The 12,072-nt window shown below is 33.9% G+C and overlaps 2 protein-coding genes across 9 annotated transcripts in view; both read right to left on the bottom strand.

Moving 5' to 3' along the window:
- The window catches only part of LOC113392148 (zinc finger protein 175-like), a 479,450-nt gene that overhangs the window by 341,616 nt on the left and 125,762 nt on the right, over positions 1-12,072 (bottom strand). The gene's annotated exons all lie outside the window — the stretch shown is intronic.
- LOC113392145 (zinc finger protein 90-like) overlaps positions 1-12,072 on the bottom strand; it is a 30,443-nt gene that overhangs the window by 11,865 nt on the left and 6,506 nt on the right. For 2 of the 8 annotated variants that reach the window (XM_064220083.1, XM_064220085.1), the window contains exons 2-7: positions 8,119-8,263; positions 6,213-6,317; positions 5,027-5,146; positions 4,539-4,652; positions 3,709-3,759; positions 1,165-1,326 (exon numbers count right to left, since the gene is read on the bottom strand). In XM_064220083.1, coding sequence (XP_064076153.1) covers positions 1,165-1,326; positions 3,709-3,759; positions 4,539-4,652; positions 5,027-5,146; positions 6,213-6,317; positions 8,119-8,245 — 679 coding nt within the window. In that variant the 5' untranslated portion in view covers positions 8,246-8,263. The remainder of the gene's footprint in view (positions 1-1,164; positions 1,327-3,708; positions 3,760-4,538; positions 4,653-5,026; positions 5,147-6,212; positions 6,318-8,118; positions 8,264-12,072) is intronic. The other 6 variants (XM_026628421.2, XM_026628423.2, XM_064220084.1 and 3 more) reach the window with 5 other exon arrangements.

Genomic DNA, 12,072 nt, shown 5'->3' with positions numbered 1-12,072 from the left:
TTACCTGAATTTCAATGAAATTAATTTATAAATGGCCCAAAAACAGCGTCAGTCATTCGACAAGTGCCTCTGCGATAGTTGAGACACAAGCGAGCGGATCGTAATCACAGGATTCATATCCGATATCATCACTCGCTGTTCAGTCGAGTCAGTTAAGACCCTTCTGATGGCAACTATGCAATCTGTTAAGGCACCCTTAGTACATTTGTAAAGAGAAAAACGATAGCGCGATTTAAAATACCACTAGCGCCATCTAGTTTCAAAGTTTGGAACTAACTCGACACAACGTCATTATTACACTAATATTTTATTTAAATTAATTTTAATATTAAGCTAAATAACCGTATTTAATTTACAAATAACAAAACGATAGCGCGATTTAAAATACAACTAGCGCCATCTAGTTTGGAAGTTTGAACTTACTAAATTAAACTCGAAGCGAAATAGGTTGACTATTAATATATCCGATCTATAAACTACGAATAAGATCGTAATATTTTAAAAATACTGAAACTGAAGCGAATTTACTTATATAATAATATTATATACTAACACCTTCTCCAAAACTCGCTGCATCTCCTGGTATAAGTTTTATGTATATATGTTAACGTCTCCTATTTTATTAATATATAAACAAATGATACAAACCAACCAACATAATTTTTTGCACATTATCTTGTAATACTTCTAACTGACCGATTCAAATTTTCTTAATGCAAAAATCAATATTATCTACGTGTAACGTATACTTTTCATGAAGACAGACTGGCAAATAAACATCTGATGGTAAACTGTCACAACCGTCCAAAAATATTGGCGCTATAAGAAATATTAACCTTAACATCGCGTTAGCGCGCTAACAATCTTTTGGAATTAAATGTTATGTCCCTTGTGCCTGTAGTTACATTGGCACTAATCCTTCAAACCTAAATATTCCTGTCTGTATAATAATCAGTACCTACCCAGACTGGCTGGCTCTTAAATTAATCAACGCTTTTAATTCCTTAACGTAAACTACCAAAGCATACGTCCGTTCAATAACAAAACAGATCACAAGTAAAAATATTCACTACCATGCAGACTCTCTCAAAGTACCGACACCAAAAAAAAAATGAAAACTAAAATAGAAAAAAAAAATCGATCGTATCATGCATATTCGTTTACCTTTTCGCTTTATAAATTTAATATTTCTTCGTACTATGATCTTTTTATCCCCCGCCTTCCTCACCGCTATCTTTTGTGCCGTCTTTCTAACGTTAGTTAATTTATTCGCTTGTACTTTTTTAACGCGTGTCGTCATACCATTTGATGACTTCACGATTTTCGCTAGCCATGTAAACAGAAATTCATGTCAAATATATATGAATATCAAATCAATATATAATGTATATCATTAATACTTAACTATAGTACCCGTCACGAGAAGCTTTAAATTATGTAAACAAACATCTTTTACTAAGTAAACATTTTATGCTGCGAGATAATAAATTGACCATATTCAATCGACATGAAATATAGACGGGTTATATGAAAGTAACAACCTATTTAATTTAGTCGGATCATATTTTAACGACGCAAAGCGCTATCGTTTGTGTTTTTTGGTACCAGAACGCGTCCGTCGCAGGGATTGTAAATTATCGGGACGCCATTTTGAAATAAACGCGTCATTCGAGTTTCGAATGCGTACGAGTTTGTTTCATTGCTTTGCATATATCGCGGATCTGGATCTTGTTATTGTTAATTTTGTTATTGTTTCGTTATCAAGGAAGAAGATAATTTTTATTCCAAAATCGATGAGATGATTGATAAAACTGTAGACAGCTTCGTGATACATGTCACTGATTCTGACACAGAAATGGAAACATCTGAATCTGACGAATAATTATTCTTAAATAATATATGTTTATTAATATTTGTTACTTAATAATTTATTAAATCTTAAACCAAATCATTTTTTTTGTTGGTCCAAATGTTGTGAACTCCTGAACACTTGTTTACAAAATTTATAGCTTCTCATGACGGTTACTATAGTTACTTTAATGTTGGTTGTTTCGTAGAATCTACATCTGATTTAAAATCAAATAAAGTGTAGATTCTAACAAGACCCGACCAGAATTATCCCGATAAAAATGTACGAATACTAAAGTTACCTGATCGTTCATGACTTCAAGAGCTAGCCTAAATTAAAACTGTTTAAATTTCGTCCCCTATACTGATATCTAAAGTTTAACTAAGCTGTGGTCGCCGAGCGATCCTGCAACCCGTCAATCTGTCACGACTATTGATAAGGAACAAACATAAACAGTTGCCATAAACAATTATCAACGCAGATAGACAGAAAAATATATTGTTTAATATATTCTGAAACTATTTATTACAGTATAGTCTATTCCAACCACAAGAGGACAAAAGTCAAACAACATTTGAAATCGATTTGTAACGATATCATTGGTTTGAGCTTGAATATATGATATTCATTATAGATCCGCCGAATAATTACATTTTGAACGTCGACGGATCTGTTATCGGAACTTTGAAAGTAAAATGAATACTGATATAAGTCATTAATTGAATAGTCTTGTATTTCAAATAATGACATTTAAATAAATCAAATGGCATGGAATACGTAAATCTAAGTTTGTTCATCTTTATTCCTTCTTTGATTGGAATAGACTATATAGAGGTATGTAAGACTGATTGAGTTTGTCAATTAGTACGTTATAGCAACTCTGCATTAATACTGGGCGAGCCGATTTCAAAACTTATCAGAGGCCCGATTAACCTTAACTACGATGGAGTTTCGATTGATCTGTTTAAAGTATTTCATATAGTTCGTAATAATCCTACAATTCATGACATCATGTCATTCGTCATAATGCTGTGACTAATGATTTCATTTCATTTTGTAATTAAATACCTAAATTTGAAATTTAAACCGCCACATTTGAAACAAAGGAAATCGAATTTTCTGTCACAATTTCCTGCTTTAGTCTGGCAACATTACATTTAAAAAAAAATGGCAATTTAACTACGCATATATAATAACCTACTTGCTAGATTTTTCTAAAACAAAAGCTCCCCAATTCTGAACATTAAACACATATAATATAAATATATATAGTTATCAAACAACCAACTGAGAATCCTCTCAATCCAGCCCGACTGCATATATTAAAAAAGTATGCTATTGATGTTTAAAATGGACATCACTAGAACAAATGTCAAATTTCATTGTTTAAATATTCTTGATTTAAATATGATTAGAATTAATGTTTTACGAATAAATTGTAACAACTCTAGATAACATATTATTCCATATACCATAAATTAAATTTTTAATCACTAAGATAATAACAAAACATTTTTATGACAAATTACACAACACATACAAAACAACACTTCCCATTTTGACATTAATATACGTTATTAACAATAATCATAGGAAATTAATCCAGAACCATTTAAATTATTTAAATAAATATATCAAAATCAACGTCCTATAAATAACATGTGAACCCTTCCCTTAACAAATTAGAAAAACAACAAAAGGTCATATAAGATTTTTACATTATAAATAAATGGAGCAAGTACCGTCAGTATCACAATAGTATCACGATATATTTCTTAAAATAAAGTACTAGTAATTGTAATCCAACTGATCATTCTCGATGTTAGAGTTATCGTATTCAATTATAGTAAATTGCTTACCACCGGTCGCACGCCTTCTGTATTCCTTCTTAGCCTTCTTGTCCATTGCTTCTGGGAACAAGGCACTTTGATTAGACATCCCACTTAGACTGGACATTAGACGGACCGTTTTAATAAGAAATATAACTTATATCTCGGTAGTAGACTAATTAAAACAATAATTGCATTACATATGCGTTGAATTTATTTATTTTTTATGATATCAGTTGGAGGACGAGCAAATGGGCCACCTGATGGTAGGTGGTCACCACCGCCCATATACAATGGCTCTGTAAGCACTATTTCTTACATCACCAATGCGCCACCAACCTTGGGAACTAAGATGTTATGTCCCTTGTGCCTGTAGTTACACTGGCTCACTCACCCTTCAAACCGGGACACAACAATACTGAGTACTGCTGTTTGGCGGTAGAATGTCTGATCTGATGAGTGAGTTGTAACCTACCCAGAAGGGTTTGCTCAAAGCCCTATCACCAAGAATAAATGCATTATTTACCATCAAAATCGTCAAAGGAGTTTATTTCGTCAATTCTTTTCAGGTCGGAGATGAACCGGCGAAAGAATTTAACCAATAATAATAGCTGAAAGATCTTTATATAAATAACTTTATTACTAGACTGTTTATGTCACACAGGTTTCCTCACGATGTTTTCCTTACCACAGAACAGTATATGAAATACAAAAAAAAACAACATTAACCTTCTGGATTCTTCTAAAAATATACACTGTATGAACTATTTAATATGTCCCCTGTACCAGAAATTAAACTTCCCGCCCTCCCCGAGTCCAAAGTATTCAACTTATCCCAATAGTGGGCTGCGATAACATACCAATCTCTCGTGCACGCTTCCTCGCCAAATACTCGGGGCTGGTCTTATCGACGCGAGGTCTTCCACGCTTGCGTTTCTCGCCCCCCGAGTCCGGTCGATTGTTCATGACAGCCGCTGAAAGTTTAAACTTATATTTAACACACACGCACGAAACTTTACATCTCAACATGCCGATGTATTTACAAATTTTTTAGTAGTCTGTATAATTAAAGTTACAAAATAAATAATTATGGAAAATAAATCATTTCTATGCCTACATGTATGTATATATCCAAAGCTGTCCCCGAGCTATTCCCAAAACCAAAACATGCCAACATGCTTGGCCAATATCCTTGCCGCCAAGTTGGCCAAGTCGTTATTCTTCTCAACCTATATAAAATATCTACACTTACAACCAAACATACCAATCTTCTTGGCCAATTTCAATGTTGACCAAGTCATAAAAATCTAAACAATAGAGAACCCGTCCGCAAAAGTACAAAACATACCCATCTCCCTGGCCTGTTTCCTTGCAGCCAAATTGGCCAAGTATTCTGGGCTCGTTTTGTCGATCCTCGGCCGCCCACGCTTTCTCTTCATTGGCGGTGGCGTTTCAGTCATGACGGGCGCTAAATAAAGAAAATCAACTAAAGAGCATGCAAAAAAATTTAAGCGAAATCATAAAACAAAAAAAAAGGTACATCTTGGGACACCCGGTTGAAACGAAGTTGCTTTCGCTATATAATACTAACAAAACCTACGGCTTAACCCGCGCGTCATTTATAAAACGTAACCTATCAAGCATAAACCGTCACCTCACATTTTACCGAATTAAAAAAAGTAGCCTATATCCTCACCCAGAACTCAAACTTTCTCCATACCGAATGTCATCAAAATCGGTTCAGCATTTTAAGCGTGAATAGATAACACACAAAGTTACTTTCGCACTTATAGTATATAGATACAGATTGAAAAACAGTTACAATTAAAGAAATTTACAACGTTTGAGAATAGCTAGATGACGAGAATTAAAATTGTTATTCGAAATCCCGTGTGAATTAAAACAATAACAAATAAAAACATACAATAGAAAGAGACAGACATAAAGAGAGAGAGGGAAGTTCGTCTGGAGGATTTCTACTAGTTCACTCTACTGTAAGTCTAAAATAACTTCGTTTCAATAATAACAAACTATGAAAGATGGCGCCACTTTTTTATATTACAGTGCAATAATTTTTCAACGGACACAACTTCTAAATAAAAATTCTTCTTAAAGTCAAGCCATCAGAACAGAGGATACGATTGCTCATTGTGTGTAAACACTATTCGCTCACTTTCATGATCCGATGGGACCGGAAGTCAAGAGGGCCTGGGACAAAAACGAAAGACCCTAATCATTTTTGCCGTTTGAAAAATAAAAAATAGGAATATATTAGATATATATAAGGAACTATTCGTAGTACATGACATAGCAGAGCTATAAGCAAAACGCATGAAATGTGTACCTTTAAAGTTAGCTTATTTTTACTCCTCCTGCGATTGGATTGGACTTTAGACATATAACCTAAAAGGCTAAAACCAATACGATTTCGGGGATTCCCGGAAAAAATAACTAAATTACTTTAATTACAGAAAGTAACCAATAAGCAAATAATGAAAAAATAAAGACATTCACTTCTGTTATGACATACATACCGACATTTATCTCCGGCTTATGTCTCGCTGCGTACAACTCGACGGCGGGTGGTACGAAGTGGGACAGCGGCGAACGGTAGTCCACGCTCAACGGTAAGGGCGGTACTGTAAATTAAAAAAAAAAAAACAATACATATTAAATCAAATCTATTAGCCGAATACACATCCGACTATGCTTATATTCTTGCATAACTCGTCCCACACCCACCACGACAACCTTAAACCTGTCACTCATATTCCTTGGTGGTGTTTTGACCAAGTCTGTAAAGTTAGGTTCCTCCAACACATTGCATATTTTACAACCAAACAGCCATACTTATTATAATTGTTTCGGTTTGAAGGGTTAGAGAGTCGGTGTAACAGGCACAAGGGACATAACATCTTAGTTCCCAAAATTCTTAGGAGGTGGATTCGAGCAAGTCGGACCGGTAGAGCTACTGAGTTTTTCATTCGAGATTCTCAGTAGCAGACCGTAGTTAGAAAGTTGGAAGTATGTATACTCACGTACCTCGAACATTACGTATATTATTCTCCAACCATAACAGAAAAAAGCCAAACAAACGACGTTTGACATTGGTCGAGGGCTCGATTAATCTATGATATTCTCTATGGATTTGCGTAAAAATGGCATTTTGACGTCGACGAAACTGATATCAGAATTTTGGAAGTAAAATTAAATTGGAAATAATTAGTTAAGTGCAAAAGTGTTATAAATAAAGATATATTAATCAAGAACTGTTCGTAGTGACAACATAGCTGAGCATTATTAGCAAAACGCATGAAATCTAAGGTTTGTGTATCTTTTTTCATACTTCCATTGGAATAGACTGTAAAGCCGTTGGTCATTGGCATAAACTCTTTCCTGTCGTATCAGATTTGCCTTCTCATCGAATTATGAGAGTACGTTTACGTACACACTGTGTGCACTTGTCTCTTTTGAAAAGGTCGCCGTAACAGAAATCGGTAAGGACGACATTATTATATATAGTCTAAGAGCGCTGGTGACAACTTCCCGTCCGATACATTTGGCAGTACGCATACCTACTTCGATTAAAAAAAAAAAAAATTATCTATGCATACCGATTTTATTAATCGATATACATTATTTTTTATTGCATTTCATCATTCAATTACATAATAATTTGTAATTATTAAATTTTAATTACATTCGGTCATTCATTAATACAGCTGATTCAATTGCAAAATTTAACACATCGGCCTTGGCACCGAATTTAATTATATAAATATATAATATACAGAATTTCAGTAATTAAATAATAAATAACCTTTTAATAAAAACATCACGATTTTTCAATTTAAGCGTTCGTGAAACATCTATTGTCGCGGGTAACCTCGGGGGAAATCCGACTCGCGTGTCGTGCCGGCAAACGTCACGACTCTCTCTCATACCGTCACGTCTCTCCGTCCGCTCTCTACTGTCTTGTGTGCGCGTGTTATATATACTTCGTTGTTATGTATTATTATAAGAAGAAAAATATACATACTCTATTAACGAAACTATGTTTTAATTAAAATACTCCATTTTTTAATGCAATGGGTGGTAAACAAACAGACAGCTGGCTCAACTGGAAAGCGACTACCCCCCCATGAGCTTCTGCAACACCGGGCATCTTTCAGGTGCATTGCCGGCCTCTAAAGAATGATTTGACTCTTTTCTTCCCATTTCCCAGGGTTTCCCATGTCGGTTCGTAAAGACCGGCGGTTCAGTTTTATTTATTATAAATTTTCTATAACCGCTTATAAAAAATGTAAAATAAATAACAACCGCGAGATTAATTTTAAACAAATGACAAAACTCTGGTACTCAGGTACTTACCCGGACTAGCCCGAGCGATCTTCGACCATTGACCAGCAAAAAAAAACATAGGTACAACAGGTTACATACCCTTGTCCAATCCATAGATGTCTCCGTTCGGCTCCATCCTCTTCTTATCCTGGGTATTCGGTTTGTCAGGAGTCTCGTTACCGTTTATTTGCAAAACAGAATCAAGTTGACCCTCACACAATGCCATGATTCAGTGTTGTTTACGCTGGAAAAATAATAATCTAATATAAAAAAAAATACATTTTACCGAAAACCTTAACGCTATGAAAAAAAAAACAAAAAAATATGTATAACGTAATTTCTATGTATGGCATGAATGCCACTAGCATTGGCTGTATGTCTGATTATGGAGTCAGTTCCTTTCCAAAACAAAATCAAAGAAACGAGTGTTTTTTAACAAACGTCAACACTTTAATTTCTATAATATTATTTATTATCTGTGCGGTCGATGTGATATAAAAATTGGCGGGAACGCCGTAATATCATTACACTTCGTTTCGAACGCGAATTATCAATTTAATTTTCGTAGTTGATTATGAAGTGCAGTCAGTATTTATTTTAATTATAATACAGGTAAGCTTTGAAACAATTATATCATACAACAATCTTTATTTAATTAATTACTTTATACGTGTGTCAGTGAACTTGTAAACAACATCTATCCAGATGTTTACAAGTTACAAATTTTACATTCGATAGTTATAAATTTTATTGATTCCATGGTGGTTTGGATTAGATCCGGTAGCTGGCGCTGTGGTCTGCTGTCAGCATTTTTAATTTTTTTTAATTTTAGATGATTTATGAACTGCGGTGGAGAAACGTAGAAAAATTAGTGATGACATAGTATATCTTGTTTGAGTATAAACTGCCATTCAGCAGTATGACAGGTGAGTGAGCCAGTGTAATTGCAGCAACAAGAACTTCCCATGGTGTAAGCATGTTGTTTAGATATCTTACTTTGATAATGGTTATAACTAACATCTGTAAATGTTCTTTGAGCCATGAAATAAAACAAATAAAAGGAACTTATATATTTGAGCTGTGTATCATATTCAATATCCATTTTAAACTTATGACCTTGTTTGTATTTTTACCATGTTATTTGTGTATGTTATTTTACTTAGATATTTTTTTATTAACGTGGTATTACAATATTTGTCAAAATCAGTAACTTGGTCATATAAATTGACTTCTATTGTATAAAACTGGAATGTAACTAACTACTGGTAATACTGTAGTGTCGGAAATTATTCGCGTTGCATCGCAATTTCAGAATTACAATTCACTGGGGAAATATTGCAGCATTCCCACCACCGATCCCATAGCCGAGATGGCCCAGTGGTTCGACCGCGTGCACTTAAACCGATAATTGCAAGTTCAAACCCAGATAAGTACTACTGCAATTCCTTATTTGTATTTATAATTTATCTCGTGAAGGAAAACATTGTGAGGAAAGCTGTATGCGTTACAATTAAATTCTGCCACACGTGTATCCACCAACCCGCAGTGTATTGGCTTGGTGGAATTCGCTCAAATCTCCAAGGGTGAGGAGACCTTAGCCCAGCAGTAGAATATGTACAGGCTGTTACTTCACTTTACACTATACTATGTATTAACAAAAACTGTCAAGGAAAATGTGGCATAATCATTTCCTCGATATGACTTTAATTTTATTATTAAATCTGTTGAGAATACAATTGCAAATCACAAAAACAACCAATCCAATATAAAAAAATATATAAATTATGGTTCAAATTTAATATAAGTTAATGCACATAGAATTATTAGTAATTTGTACCATAACACACCCAGGACTTTTCATATTTTAATCAGACAGGGGAATTCCTAACATCCCTAGTCGTTCAAAAGAATATAGTAAACTATTATAAATAAATAAAAATAAATTTATTAACCCCAACCAGCCCCAAACTAGACACACCTGTCTTGCGTTTAAACTAGAGCTCGGACTATATAAAATCCCATAAAGAATTAAATAATAATATTTCTTTATGTATATGAAAAATAGAAGAATGTGTAATACCTATTCATTTAAATAAATAATCATTTAAACATAACTAATAATGTTTTAAAATAGATGGCATGCTACCTTATCACGATCGAGGTCTCACAGACACTTTTATAATGATTTAACTTGTAAAGGTTAGGGTGTTTATTACACTGGGTAACTCACATATAAAACTAGCAAATAACAATTCAAATATATATATATAATTGCTCTGCAGAATAAAAATAAATATTTATTGCTAATTATAAGCAAAAAATGGGCAACATGGTGGTCACTACCACCCATAGACATAGATAATAGTTGCTATAAGAAATATTAACCTTTCTTCACATTGCCTATGTGCCGTCAACCTTCAAACTAAGACGTCACATCGCTTGTGAACATAATTAGGAATATACAATTTTACACTGAATCTTTCATTCTCAAAATCAGCAAACAGGAATACATCGTTCTAAAACATTAAGCATCTGAGATGCGAAACAAAATTATAACACGAAACATTACAAATTACGAGAAACAAAGTATTTAAATAGGTACCCATAAATACTGGTACCCATTATCCTCTTTGACCCTATCACTATCCAGAGCCAATGCTTTTAGAAACATTGCAAAAAACCTACACTAGTCTAATAGAATGCAACATCTCACCAACACATGACAGAGCATAGTAATTCCAACAGGAATTGGCTCTATACTTCTAGCCTAAGACAACGTTCACAGGAGGACTTTTACCTGTTATTAAAAATATTTTGTAAGAGAAACTATTCTGACATTTTATCATTACTCTTTTAATGTACAATACATGGAAAATGAATCATATCTATGGTTGCCAATTCGACAAACCTAATAGCCGGACATACCAGCTAGTTTGGCTGGACACAAAAACTTCAATAATGTAGGATACATTATTGAAGTTTTTGTGTCTCAATATTAAAAGATATGGTTAAAAAAATTGTATCTAAAATCAGGCTTTTCTGATTATTACCATGAATCTTGTCAATTTTATATGAAATATAAATAAAATCAAATGTATCTCGTTTGTGAAATAAGTAAATAAAATGTAAAAAGCCTAGCAAAACCCCGACAAGCTGGACACCGTTTGTTTTGGCCGGACACGCAATCAAAAAGCCTATTTTTTTTCCTCTTTAATGGCATTCACATCTCTTGTTTGTGAGACGTATGTGGCCAATTACGACGCTATATGAAAGTAACACGCAGGGAAAGTGTTCGGTGTTTAGCTTTGAAAAATGTCCGGGATTTATTCCAGGACACCTAAAACAGATAACATAAAATGACGACACAGACATCACAAGACAGTAACAGTATCATACAAAAAATAAAAATAAATTTATTAGTAGGAAAATATAAGTAGGAAAAAAAATAATAATAATCTAACTACAAGTGTAAAGCAAAAAAAAAAAAACAGACAAAAATTTTAAGTCATGAAATGAAATATATTTTTTTAAATAAACTAGAAAAGAAGAATGCGAATAAGTGAGAAGAGACTGAAAATTGATAGGTCGGGGTATATCTGGAGGGAGAATGTCGTATAAAGAAAATGTCAATTTATGACAATTGAAAAAAATATGATCTACCGTCCCATCGTCCAAACCACATTCACAAAGAGAGTTATCGCGTACTCTGATTTTGGCAAGGAAGACCGGTGTGCATGCATGACCCAAACGGAGGCGACATATGGTAGATGTGCCTTGTTTGCCACCTTTACGAAATCGGAAGAACCATGGTTTCCGTGGTATCACAGGTTGTATATTCCCATAGTAACGCCCTTTACTAAGTCTTGAAGAGTCCCATAAATTTTGCCAAGAATTTCTTACATGCAAGTTCGCTAGAGGTAACAAATCGGAATGATATATTTCACTATGATTTTCATATCCACTTATTGTTGCATCTTTAGCCCAAGAATCCACTATCTCATTATCTGCAATACCAGAGTGTCCAGGAATCCAAGCAAGGATATCTTTACCTTT

This window comes from Vanessa tameamea, chromosome 31 (genome assembly GCF_037043105.1).
Source record: "Vanessa tameamea isolate UH-Manoa-2023 chromosome 31, ilVanTame1 primary haplotype, whole genome shotgun sequence".
NCBI lineage: Eukaryota > Metazoa > Arthropoda > Insecta > Lepidoptera > Nymphalidae > Vanessa > Vanessa tameamea.
Note: the sequence above shows the minus strand (reverse complement) of the source record. Positions and strands in the feature narration are given on the sequence as shown.